This window comes from Ips typographus, linkage group LG4 (assembly GCF_016097725.1).
Source record: "Ips typographus isolate SLU linkage group LG4, UJ_Ityp_2.0, whole genome shotgun sequence".
Classification (NCBI taxonomy): domain Eukaryota; kingdom Metazoa; phylum Arthropoda; class Insecta; order Coleoptera; family Curculionidae; genus Ips; species Ips typographus.
Genome location: NC_138425.1, coordinates 1,925,996 through 1,939,517, shown reverse-complemented (window position 1 = coordinate 1,939,517; position 13,522 = coordinate 1,925,996). Strand labels below are relative to the sequence as shown.

The following is a 13,522-nucleotide window of genomic DNA, read 5'->3' as shown; positions in this document are numbered from 1 at the left end:
ATTAGGTGCTAGTAATCAGAAGCCACAACTTACCTAAACTTTTGTTGATCAACTTCCTGGTTAGAGGATTGTCGATGTGATTACACAGATCATTGGTGCAACACACCAAAAGCCGTTTCGGTTCTTCGTTTTTCTGCACGATTTCCTCCGTGTTGAGCAGGCAATCCGGTCTGCAATAAGAAGATATTTTATACTTAGAGGATTTTTTGTTGTGGTAGTTACGGCACTTATAAAATTAATTTATTCCGCATCTACTTAAATCGCTCACGAGTTGATTAATAGTGCCGTTTGCCGTGGCACGTTTAAAGGATTTCGATAATTGCCTTCTCTGTGCAAGTTGGAAAGCTTCCTTATCGAGGTATTAAGGTAAAAAATCGTACCGGTTCAGCGCGTAACGGTTTCGGTTAATTTAAATTTTGAATTTTACTCCAGAATCCACAATACAGGGTGGTCCAGTTTTAAATGTCAATAATTCCCCAATGGACAGCCAATCAAAAAATAAGTGGACGCTTCCTAAGAAAGACCTTCAAAATTGTTTAAATGCGTCGATATAGGGGATAGTCTTTATTTTCTACTCTCACTGGATATTATTCAAAATTGACAAAAATGTCTACTTGGGTTGTTGTATTTTTTACTTTAAAATGGTTCAAAAGGATTCAAATTTGGTCATCTGTGAGGTTTACGAGTTAACTTTTGACACTAAAAATAGTCAAAAAACAGGATTTTTGGACTTTTTTGTTATTCAATTAAACATCGGTAACAGTCTGAATTTTTGGACTGGTCTTTAAGACTAATATCGTAGCATTTAGTGGCAAAATTGTTTACTTTCATCAATGAAGAGTCTGAAACTTAACTTTTACTAGGAAAAATTGTTTAAAATTCGATTTTTCAGTCTTAAAGCAAAGTGAAACGTCTAGAAGTCAATTTAATACTGACAAAGCGTGAAATGGCATGTATGGAAAATGTAAAAATAGTTTTTTAAGTCTCCTATGTCAAAAACTTGGTGAAGATAACCCTAAATCTCGATTTTCCTAGCTGAAAGCAGTTTTAAAGCCCTAAAAATAGTCCAGAGTTCTAAGAAAATGAAAAGCAAAGTAAACAAACCTAAAAAGTTAGTCTTCAATTCAATTTTTTTGAATGTAATGTCAATATCCTGTATTTAAGACTATTTTCAAGACTAAAATATTGAAATGTGTTTTAAAATTATGAAAACTTTCATAAACTTCAAATAGAAATTTTAAGCTTTTGATGTCACTTTTCATTGGTTTAGAGTTACTTTTTGGTGTCCAAGTCCATTTTCAAGGTTGAAATGTGTGAATTTGTAGTAAAAAATTGTAGATAAAGTAGTTTTTCATCACTACAACCTAATTTTTACTACTAAAGTTTCTCAACTTATCTGAAAACTATAACGACTGACTACAAAGACAGTTTTTAAGTCTTTCAAGACAATTTTCACAGTTTCCAAGTCAATTGCCAAGGCTAAAATCTTTCAATTTGTAAAAACTGGTCAAAAGACAATTTTTAAGCCTCTCAAGTCAATTTTCACCGTTTCAAAGTAAATTTACTGGGTTTCTGTCAATTTTCAAAACTAAAGTCTTTCAATTTGTCTGGAAACTATGAAAATTGGCTACAAAGACATTTTTTATACTTCTTAAGTAAATTTTCACTGTTTTCAAGACAATTTTTAAGTTAAGTTGGGTTTATTTAGGGTCTTTGAACGTAATAACTCAATTATCTCGTAAACGAAGCTTCAAATCAGAATTTTATAGGAGGTACTTATAAAAATATCCAGTGACGTAAAGAATGTTTGGATTTTTAAAATTTCTATAAATTTCAATTCCTATCCAACCCTCACCATTGGGACCTTGGAAACTTTACCAGAGAAAATTTTCAAAATCGTCTTAACTGCCTTGATTAGTTAATGGCAGAAATGTGACGTAAAGTGTCATTTGTTAAAATGTCATTTTTTAAGGGTGCCATATCTTGAAAACTGCCAAAAATGACCATACAGCAAAACGTGCACTGAATTCGTGTTTTCCATGAATTACTTAAAATGACCACCTTGACAAGTTTAAATCTCGTATGACGGTCAGTATAGTAGGCCAGGAAAAAGTTTCGTTTGTTCGTGTTTTTCAGATACCTCATGCACATTCTGAGTTGGCCACCCGGTACAAGATACAGGGTGTGTACCAATAGTTTGGAAGAAAATTTCAAATTACTGCTTTGCCTTGTAAATCGTCCATATTTAGGCCTAATTTTATCTTCTAAATCGTTTCCTATGAATACTATTAGAAAAGTGAGAAACCACTGAATTTCCAACTTAATTAATTGCAAACAGTTGGCTAAAATATAGAGTTTTTGGTGAGTGAAGACAAGTTTAGCGTTCTGTTAATTAATCGAGCACAGTTTGAGTGTGTTTAAACAAAAATAGTAACTGGACAGCTTTTAACATTGCATTATAAACTAATGGCCGTCAGCCTTGGATTTAAGTTTAAGGCAGTCTAAAAATGAAGCAATTAATATTCCCGATATAATGACGATCATCAGTTTATCAACAGCACATTGCATACCGCTATTTTTTAGCTCGTCTATCGCATTCACCTGTCAATAGTCAGGTAGGTACTTTTGCTTATTAAAATTCTTGACCTGTTAGTTCTGTCGTGTTGGCCAACACATAACCGGCGGATGCATGAAGTTTATTAATATAAGGACAATGCGGATAAAATCGTTATTTAAACATTTAAAACAACGGGTTCAGATAGTTGGTGCTGCTGAGTAAAAATCAAGCAAAATCTCGTTTTAATTACGTTTTTTAAGCTCCGTTACTTTTCGCCAATAAATTCGAGCGCTTAAAAGTTCAAGTGAAACAACTTTACGGCTCTGGTAAATAAAACATTCTATTAATATGCACGACCGAGTTAGTAATAAAGGATGTGGCGCCTGTGGAAAAAAAACTGGCGCCAAAATACAATAAACAATGGCAAATGAGCGAATAACTATAGGGTACGGACAAACGCCACTGTCTGCGTTTTGTCGGAGTTTTACCCGACAAATTTTGTTTGACGCCCGTGTATGTGTCACTGTTTCGACAAGAAAAATACCAGAAATTAGATGGAAAATTGTTTGCTAGAACAGTCCTGTAACCAGTTCACTTTCACTTGCCTACAGCAATTTGGGGCCAATGATGGTATGGAAATTATAGTTCAGAAAATCTAAAAAATGTTAAACTCTTCTGAAGTTTGAAAATGTTGATTGATTGGAATATACCAGGGTAATTCAAATTCGACCCTCACCATTGGGATCTTGGAAGTATAAGAGATACGAGAAAGTTGAAATTGGGGCAAAGTTGCTCAATTTAAAGTTAAACCAAAAACCGTTTCGTTAAACCCGACGTTTCGTCTGTCGGTAATCATCATCAACTTTATTTTTTCTTATAGGCGACATATTAAATTTTTCAACGTCAAAATAGTACGTTTAGTTCTGATTTCAGTTGTGTATGACAACTTATGATTTGCTTCATAAATGACGAAATAATTCATTAAAACTAATTTTACTTCAATAAGTTGAATTTATAAGAAATTTTATGAACATGACTTGACAGGATCTGTCAAACGCGATTATTTAGACTGCACTACTTTCAATTAAATTTTTTAGGACTTTTTTTTAGTTTTTAAGAACACGAATCGAGAATAATAAGATTTTTGACAAATGACACTTTACCTCACATATCTACCATTATCATAAACTAATAAAGGCAGTTGAAGATGATTTTCAAAATTCAGACATTTTCCAAAAAAATTATGGAGTACCTATAAAAAGGTCAAAAAATCTGTTTTTTTTTTTTTAATTTTTTAAGGTCAACCGTTAAGTTGTATGGAAAAATGTTATATTTAATAAAAAAGCGTCTTTTTGAGGGGCATACATAGTAAAAATTTCACACTGCTCACTCAAACTATTTTCGAGAGATTTAGCAAAATGTCCATAAAAAGGTTGTGGACGACATGCCTTGCAATTACTGTCTGTCACAAATATGCAACCAGCAATACAGTTCTGATTTTCCAATATCCAGTAGATAAGTACTTATACAGGGTGGTCCAGTTTTAAGTGTCAATAATTCACGATTTGATAGCTAATCAAAAAATAAGTTGACTTGCATTATGTCATTTTTCTGAAAAACGTTTCCTAAGGAAGATACAGTCCTCCAAATTTCAATTTAAAAAATCGTTTTTTAGTTTAAAATTAAACATTCAAGACTTGTGAAAGTCCAAATTTCTACTGAATAGTCTAAAAACTTGTTTTTCCTATTAGGAATGGTCTTATGATTCGCTTTCTCAGACTGCCATCCTGGTTGAGTGTCTGAAACTGGCATTCAAGAACTAAAAAAAGTCCGGAAATCAAGACAAAGATTGTATTGTGCATGAAACTCATTTTTTAATACTAAAAATAATATAAAAATTGCTTTTTAATGCTAGAACTGACTTTACTAGGACTAAAGAGAGTCCAAAAATATATTTTCAAGACTTTAATTGGTGTACAACTCAATTTTCTGGACTGGACAACAAGTCTAGAAGTAAATTAAATTTTCAGACATTTTATTTCTAAAAATTAGTTCTCAAGACTATTATTGTAGCATTTGGTACCAAAATTTTTTACTTTTATTACTGAAGAAACTTGACTTTTGGAAATAGTCTTAAACTCGATTTTTCAGTCTTAAAAAGCACTAAAAACAGTCTGAATTTCTTAGAGAGATGCTACAATTTATTGCACCTATGAGTGTAGAAGTCAATTTAATAGTGAAGAAGCTTGAAATAACATTTTCAAGACTATGGTTAGTGGACACACTGGTTTTTAGGCCTGATAAGTCAAAAACTTCGTAAAGATAGTCTTGAAACTCGATTTGAGGCACTGAAAACAACCTTAAAACACCAAAAACAGTCTAGTTTAGTAAGAAATACCCGAATTTTTAGCACTGAGGTGTCTAGAAGTCGATTTAATAGTGACAAAGCTTCGAATGCCATTTTAAATCTATGAAGAATGTAAAAATTGTTTTTTAAGTTTGCTATGTCAATAACTTGGTAAAGATAGTCTTGAAACTCGATTTTCCAAGCTGAAAGCAGTTTTAAAGCACTAAAATTAGTCCAGAATTCGAAGAAAATGAAAAGCAAAGTAAAAAGCACGAAAAGTTAGTTTTCAAGACAATTTTCATGAATCTAATATCAATGTCCTGCCTCTAAGACTGTTTTCAAGACTAAAATATTGAAATTTGTCTTCAAATTATGAAAACTTACTTCAAATGCAAATTTTAATCTTCTGATGTCACTTTTCATTAGTTCAGTCACATTTTGGGGTTCAAGTCACTTTTTAAGGTTTAAATGTATGAATTTGTAGTAACAAATTCTTGAAAAAGTAGACAAAAAAACGATTTTTTAAACAGAAATTTGAAGGACTGTATTTTTCTTAAGAAGCACTTTTCAGCAAAATGACATAATGAATGTCAACTTATTTTTTAATTGGCTATGGATTGGTGAATTATTGACATTTAAAACTGGACCACCCTGTATAAGTTCCACGTCGCATACTGACTACTGACGTGTGTATAATGGACGAGTCCAAAAAGCAGCTCCTGGGACGAAACACACATTTACTACGTCATATCCCTCTTCTCGGTATGTAACCTCCAAGAGGTAATCAAATTTGACGCCCTCTAGTGGCCAAACGGGGCAACTTAACAGTGCACGCTCAACGTCACGTGATAGCTCCATTCGTTAGCTACCTACGATCATATGATATGTCTACGGAATGTTTCAAATAATCAATTCATTTTTGGAAAAATGCATCGACATTTTCTTCAAATGAAGGGTTTACTTGGCCTATTATACTGACCGTCGCCAGCCATTTTAACTAATTTTGCCATGGAGAACATGAATCTGATGTCCGTTTTGTTGGAACTGCCGCCATTTTGTCATTGACTTTAAAATTAGGGCATTTTTGACGGTATTCAAAGCCAGCGAAGGCAAAATTAGTTTTTATTGAATTAATTTGTCATTTATCAAGCAAATCATAAGTTCTCATACATTCAGAATCAAATGCTGTATTTGGTCGTGTAAAAATCCAATATGGCGTCCATAACAAAAAAGAAACTGATGATGACTGCCGACAGACGAAACGTCGGACGGCAAATATGAAACCGTCATCGTATAGCTGATAAAAAGTGACAATAAGGCTAGAAATAAGTAAAAACAAAAAATCAAAATTTCAGTTTTTTTCGAATATCTTCGGAAGTACGTTTTAAATTGCGCAACGTTGCCGCAATAATGTTAATTAATAAAAATCGGAAATTTTCCAAAAACTATACTTACTCATTAAGATATTCGATACATCCATGATTTACCCTGTATCCAGGTTCTTCCATGGAATCCACTTCGGAATAGCAACCGCCACTACTGGATTTGCACATGTAACTGGTGGAAACGCATGTGGGGAGGTTACAGAAGCAGCGTACATGATCTGAAAATTAGAACGTTCTTTTATTAAAACCAGAAAAAAATTAAAACGTTCCACTTTAGCGACATAAACAATTAACTGATAAAATAGCGCACAAAGAGCCGTGACACGTTCTCAATCGTTGCGATTTATCGCCGATCGGAGAGAACCATAAACATTTATTTTATTGCCTTCGAACAATTATAAAAATTAAGACCTACATAAACAATCGCCGCCGTAGTACCACTGGTTTCTTTAATTATATTGTTTACGATTTTTCATCGGTGTCGCGGCTATATAAATTAACGACAAGAAAATATTCAAATAATCTTGGGAACATGAAAATAGGACGCCTCGCGTGATTATCTCAAACTACCCATACATCATGTTCACGTTATAAAACGAACGGAATTTCGAATGGGAAACTTTCGAATAATTTTAACGATTGAGCAATAATAATTCTTGTCCGTATGCATTGGAACGTCCACTGATGCTGCCAAGGTTTGAATATTTACATGTACAGCTTAAATTTTACAATATTTTGCTATTTGTCATAAACGAACTGTAACAAATCTTGATGATCTCTATAAAATCCGTCCAAAAATGTATATTTGTGCAATAAACACAAAACTGTACCAAATTTTACTCAATAGCTCTGTTATTTTTGATATGATGTTGTCCAAATTGACATTTGCCAATCATCTCAATTTCTTGACACACATCATGGTGGATCAAAGTTTTTCTTCACCAAATTACAAACAACTCACTGGTGCTGACACCAAGTCAAGCAAAAGAAATTGCTTTCCTTATCTATTCCCGTAGTAATCCGTAGACATGACTTTATGTTCAAATACCAGGTAAATGGGACAAGCTGCACCAACTAGTGAAAAAATGCGTTCGAAGGTTATTCGCATAGACAAAAGTCGGCGCCAGCATCGTTATTGACGCAATTAGCAACTTTATGACCGGTACCACGACAATGTGGGTATTCCACTTGAAATTGCTTTATTTATGGTAGAAATCAAATTGGTATTTGCGTCCATCGATAGGCACTTTGGTCACCGTTCATACGCGGCAAATATTTGCTCTCAGAAATACCAGCCAGACGTGTTTGTTTGTTTGCTCATTGGATAACGAGACACCTAGAGTTTGAGGAATTCCTTTTTTTTTTGAGACAAATGACAAAAAGTCAGTTTAAAAATAAACAGACTGGCTCCGTGTCAATTAAAAAATTTGCCGTTCCTATGACTGGTAGACAAAGTTCCCAGAATAGAACCATTTAGGTAAAGTTAGAATGAGATAAAAGGGCTCTCAGTGGGAGCCGATTCTACCGGGGTGGCACTGAAAGTGGTTACAAAAACCGTTTCTTTATGTACATAACGGTTTTTTAGAGAATAGTAATTTTCACAATACAGAGTGGTCCAGTTGTTGTGGTCAAAATAAGTTCACATGACATATATGTCATTTTTCTGAAGAACGCTTCCTAAGGAAGACACAGAACTGCAGTTTAAAAAATATATTTTTTGCTTTTTGAGTGTTTGAAACTGGATTTCAAGCATGGAAAACGTTGTTGTTGTGCATAAAATTAATTTTTTACTACTAAAAGTTGATTTTAAGGGTACAAATGACTTTACTATTAAAGATAAGGACTTTAATTGGTGTACAACTCAACTTTCTGGATTAAAACAAGTCTAGAATTCATTTAAACACTGGTAACAGTTAAAATTAAATTTTCGGACTATTTCAATAATTCTAAAAAATAGTGTTTAAGACTAATATCGTAGCATTTTTACTTTTATCACTGAACTGTCTGAAACTTAACTTTCACTATATTCACTAATATAAATAGTTTTAAACTCGATTTTTCAGTGTTAAAACCTTAAAAACAGTCGGAATTGCTTAGAAATTTGTTACACCGATGAGTGTAGAAGTCAATTTAATAGTGAAGAAGTTTGAAATGACGTTTTCAAGACTAATGGAAGTCCGCAACTGCCCAATTACCCAAGTTATGACCCAAATTGTGTTTCAAGTTAGTTGAGTAGGTTTTCTGTCATTTTCAGTTTGGTTTTCCAAGTTTAAAAAAAACATGACTTTTTCTGAAATTTTTCCAGTATGGCGCTGATTTTTTGGTTCAATTTAGTATATTCAGTGAAAATTTCAGGTACGCAACCGCCCAAATATGGCCCAAATTCTGTTTCAAGTTAGTTGAATAGGTTTTCTATAATTTTCAGATTGGTTTTCCAAGTTTAACAAAAAAACAGGATTTTTTCTGAAAATTTTCCAGTACGGCGCTGGTTTTTAGGTTCAATTTAGTACATTCAGTGAAAAATTCAGGTCCCTAACTGCCCAATTACCCAAATTATGGCCCAAATTGTGTTTCAAGTTAGTTGAGTAGGTTTTCTGTCATTTTCAGTTTGGTTTTCGAAGTTTAACAAAAAACAGGATTTTTTCTGAAAATGTTCTAGCACGGCGCTGGTTTTTAGGTTCAATTTAGTAAATTCAGTGAAAATTTCAGGTCCGTAACTGCCCAATTACCCAAATTGTGTTTCAAGTTAGTTGAGTGAGTTTTCTGTCATTTTCAGTTTAGTTTTCAAGTTTAAAAAAAACATGATTTTTTCTGAAATTTTTCCAGTACGGCGCTGATTTTTTGGTTCAATTTAGTACATTCAGTGAAAATTTCAGGTCCGCAACCGCCCAAATACCCAAATTATGGCCAAAAAAGCCTTAAAACTCTATTTTCAGGTTAAAATCAGTCTTAAAGCATTAAAAAAGTCTAGGTTTTTAAGAAACGATCGAATTGTTAACACTGAAGTGTCTAAAAGTCAATTTAATAGTGACAAACCTTGACATGGCATTTTTAAACTTGTGGATAATGTTAAAATTGTTTTTTTAAGTCTGCTATGTCAAAAACTTGGCGAAGATAGGATTTTCCAAGCTGAAAGCAGTTTTAAAACCCTAAAAATAGTCCAGAGTTCTAAGAAAATGAAAAGCAAAGTAAAGAAGCTTGAAAAGTTAGTCTTCAAGGTAAATTTTCATGAATCTAATGCCAAATCCTGCATTTAAAACTATTTTCAATACTAACATATTGAAATGTGTTTTCAAATTATGAAAACTTACTTCAAATTTTCTGATGTCATTTTTTGTTGGTTCAGATTTACAAGTTTTTTGTGTACAATAAGTCATTTTCAATACTAAAGATCTTCAACTTATCTGAAAACTATAACCACAGATTACAAAGACACAAGACACAAAAAATACAAGTTTTTTAAGCCTCGCAAGTTTATTTTCACCGTTTCCAAGTCAATTTACAAGACTAAACTGCTTAAATTTTTCTGAAAACTATGAAAACTGGTTACAAAGACAGTTTTTAAGCCTCTAAAGTCTATTTTCACTGTTTACAATACAATTTTGGGTCTTTGAACGTAATAACTCAATTATCTCGTAAACGAAGTATCAAATCAGAAGTAGACACTGTAATTTTTGAAAAATATCCAGTGATGTAGGAAATAAGGCCGAAAACGACCTTTCTGTATCTACGCCACTGGACAGTTTTGATAAACGTCATTAACATCACATAGGAGTATTAATTGCATAAGTACCAAATTGATCCAAATTTGATCAAAATTGCTCCAACTGACAGTTATGACAAGAAACGGAAATTATTTTTTGATGGGGTGAATTATTGAAATTTAAAACTGGACCACCCTGTAGACTTGTTTCAAATCTATAGCGTGACAGACTTGAAAGAAAATTATGTATGATCAAAAATGAAATTTATGGAATCTCCCTCGTAACACCGATAATTCATGGGGGCCCCAAACAAAGACGAAACGAGTGGCGCCAACCGAACGTCTGTTTCTAAAGTGCTCGTTCCTGTGTTTAGTTTTGAAGTGACTGTATTCAAGGGCCAAAAAGGGGCTCAGCATTGTATCCGGTCTATCTACCGTTTTTAACATTTTTAACGACAACCTCTTTAATGTCTTAAACTCCTTTTTTAGCGTCTTGTTTGAATTAACTGCTGGATTATTGGTAAATTAACTCTGCTAAATAAAACGTCTGTTAAAGCTTCCTATAATTAGAAACAGAAAAGGTTTCAACCCTACAAATGCACTGTGCAAGATGATTGTGCAACAAATCGTAATCTAAGTACAGTTTGAGGTATAACACATATCTTAATGATAAGTGAGTAGCAATTAAGTATCTACTTGACTAAAAATTCAACTGAAGGCAATTTATTATTAGGTTTTACCTCTTAATTGGCCGTAATAAACTGGGATAGTTATAATTTTATCGTCGACACAGTTTTCGCAGAAAGAAGCCAAAAACCGCACCCATAACTGCGAGACTTAATGAGATTTCAGTTCTCAACAAGAATGTGTAATAACCGATATTAGACAATTTGATTTAAATGTTATCCGCGCTAAAAATAACTCGAAACTAGTGTGGATTTATTTCAATTGCTGGTCTGACTCACTCTTTTTCAAGATAAAACGCTTTTGCGATTACTATAGCGGAGTCGAGATTTGTTATGACTTGTTTATGATTATCGTTCTACTTGAAAGAAAACAAGTTGTGACACGATTAAATTGACAATTTTTCCAGTAACTGAAAAAAATTAATTATAATTACAATTTAAATACACAGTTGCGTTGAACATTGAACAGTTGGGAGGCATCGGTAATTAGCTTATCTTAAAACCGTCATTAGGTGTTATCGTTATTTAACTAAGCAAAAATAGTGGTAATTGTCGTTGTTAATGTTTATTATCATATTCAGACCGTACTTTTTGCAGGCGCCAAGTGTTATCTGTGACACTACTTTGAACTTTTCTTCGATGCACTGTTTTAATCAAGTTTAGTCTTTTAATTTACCTATCTAATTTAAAACTGCATAAGTCATGAATAAAACAAACCAAAAGCAATTACTTCGAGGCAAAGTAATGAGGTTCTTATTATTATACTTTGTGTGTGTTAAAACTGAAAAAGAGAGCGAGCTACGGCCAATCACGCACCAAGATAAAAACTGGATATCGAGTTAATTCGTTCCAAGATAAGAAAAACAAAACAACCGTTACAGTTTAATAACACACAAGACAAGATAATTTCCGCACAGGAAAATTACGCGGAATGCGGCTCGAGGAATTAATAACGCGATGGACTTGGAGAATGTATAACTGAACTGGTATCCTATAATAGATACAGAGCGATGCTAGTATATTGGCCTCGAGGGATTTTTACCTTTATATGAAAGTGACCTCGTATCGATATCACAAACACCCAATACAGATAACAGTTATTTGAGGTAGACAACGTTTTATTTTTCTTTGTGGTCTTGATCAGCTTATTACCGACATAATAACTGAGAAAATATGCGTTTTTTCACCATTTGACAACCATTTGTGACGTAGAAAGGGACAGCCGGAATGCATGCACGTAGGTCTAATATGAATTTTAATCAAATACCACTGATCAGAAACAATATTGCCAAGTATTTAAGAATACCCATGTGACATCACACGGGTACAGGGTGATGTTTGACAGATCTGACAGTAGATAGTTTAAATTAGCAAAGTTGCAGTATTTTTCCAGAATTGTCAGTGAAAACTAACACAAATTTTTGACACATCTTTTGATTACTATGGAACATCCTGTATTTTATTTGATCAATCGAAAATTTCTTTTTTTAGATTTTAAAAATATGTATTTTATTGATTACTTTTTGAAAAATATCAGGTTTTTTTCATAAAAAACGAAAACAAGGAACAATTGAATAATGTATTTAAATTGTGTAAAGCTTTTTGGGAAATGTGGTATTGGAAATTGTCTAATAAAGTTCAAAAATATCTGAACAGTTTTTGAGGCAAATTTCACTGAACAAGTTGTTACTTGTCTAAACTTATTTAAGCTAGCTGACAAAGGTCCAAATCATGCTCAAAAGTGTCTGAAAACGTTCAATTTTGGGATCTGTCTTACATGTGGTATAAGTAGAGTCCGGATTAAAAATGCATGCAACATTTTGAAGATTTCAAATTGCTTTAGAAGCATACGGAAGATTTTAGACTGTTTTGAAAACTTTCAAAACTCTTTTGAACTACTTGAGGGCATTTGGAAGGTTTTTGGACTGTTTAAACAGCATATTGAAAGTTCTGGAATTCTTTAGAGGCATTTGGAATCTCTTACACGGTTCACAAAATTTCAAAGCTTCTAAACTGCTTTAGTACCTTCTGGGGGCTTCTAGACTAGTTGAAAAGCGTTTGGAATCTTTTAGACTGTTCTAAATGCTTTTGGAAGCTTCTAGACTGTTTTGAAAGACTTCCGAGTGCTTTAGAAGCATTTTGGAGTTTCTGTAGTGTTTTGAAATCTTTTTAGACTACATTAGGAGCATTGAAGATTCTGAACTGCTTTTAAGACATGTGAATTTCAACTTTTGAAAGCTTTTAAACTACTTTAGAAGCATACGGAAGCTTTTAGAACAGCTTTTAGACTGTTCTAAAAGCTTTTAGAAGCTTCTAGGCTGCTTTGTAAGCTTTGCAAGGCATTTTACAAGTTTTATAGTGTTTTGGAATGTTTTTACATTCTCTTAGAGGAGTGTTTGGAAATTTTTTTAAAGCATAAAAATCTATAAAAAAGCACAAAACTCTTTCAGAGATGTAACATTTTTTAGAGTTCAACTTCTAGAAATTTTTTGAAGATTTCAAATTGCTTTAGAAACATACGGAGGATTTTGGACTGTTTTGAAAAATACTTGAGGGCATTTGGAAGGTTTTTGGACTGTTTAAACAGCATATTGAAGGTTCTGGAATTCTTTAGAGGCATTGGGAATTTCTTACACGGTTCACAAAATTTTTTAAAAGCTTCTAAACTGCTTTAGTATCTTCTGGGAGCTTCTAGACTAGTTGAAAAGCGTTTGGAATCTTTTAGACTGTTCTAAATGGTTTTGGAAGCTTCTAGACTGTTTTGAAAGACTTCCGACTGCTTTAGAAGCATTGAAGATTCTGGACTGCTTTTAAGACATGTGAATTTGAACTTCTGAAAGCTTT

At 33.1% G+C, this 13,522-nt stretch overlaps 2 protein-coding genes across 9 annotated transcripts in view; one reads left to right on the top strand and one right to left on the bottom strand.

Annotated features, from left to right (window-relative positions):
• Window positions 1-13,522, top strand: part of Ret (protein kinase receptor Ret oncogene) — a 50,262-nt gene that overhangs the window by 932 nt on the left and 35,808 nt on the right. The window lies entirely within an intron of this gene.
• LOC145728787 (BMP and activin membrane-bound inhibitor homolog) overlaps window positions 1-13,522 on the bottom strand; it is a 30,292-nt gene that overhangs the window by 2,360 nt on the left and 14,410 nt on the right. For all 3 annotated transcript variants that reach the window (XM_081979299.1, XM_081979298.1, XM_081979296.1), the window contains 2 exons: window positions 6,360-6,507; window positions 34-170 (listed from right to left, as the gene is read on the bottom strand). In XM_081979299.1, the coding sequence (XP_081835425.1) occupies window positions 34-170; window positions 6,360-6,457 (235 nt within the window). In that variant the 5' untranslated portion in view covers window positions 6,458-6,507. The remainder of the gene's footprint in view (window positions 1-33; window positions 171-6,359; window positions 6,508-13,522) is intronic.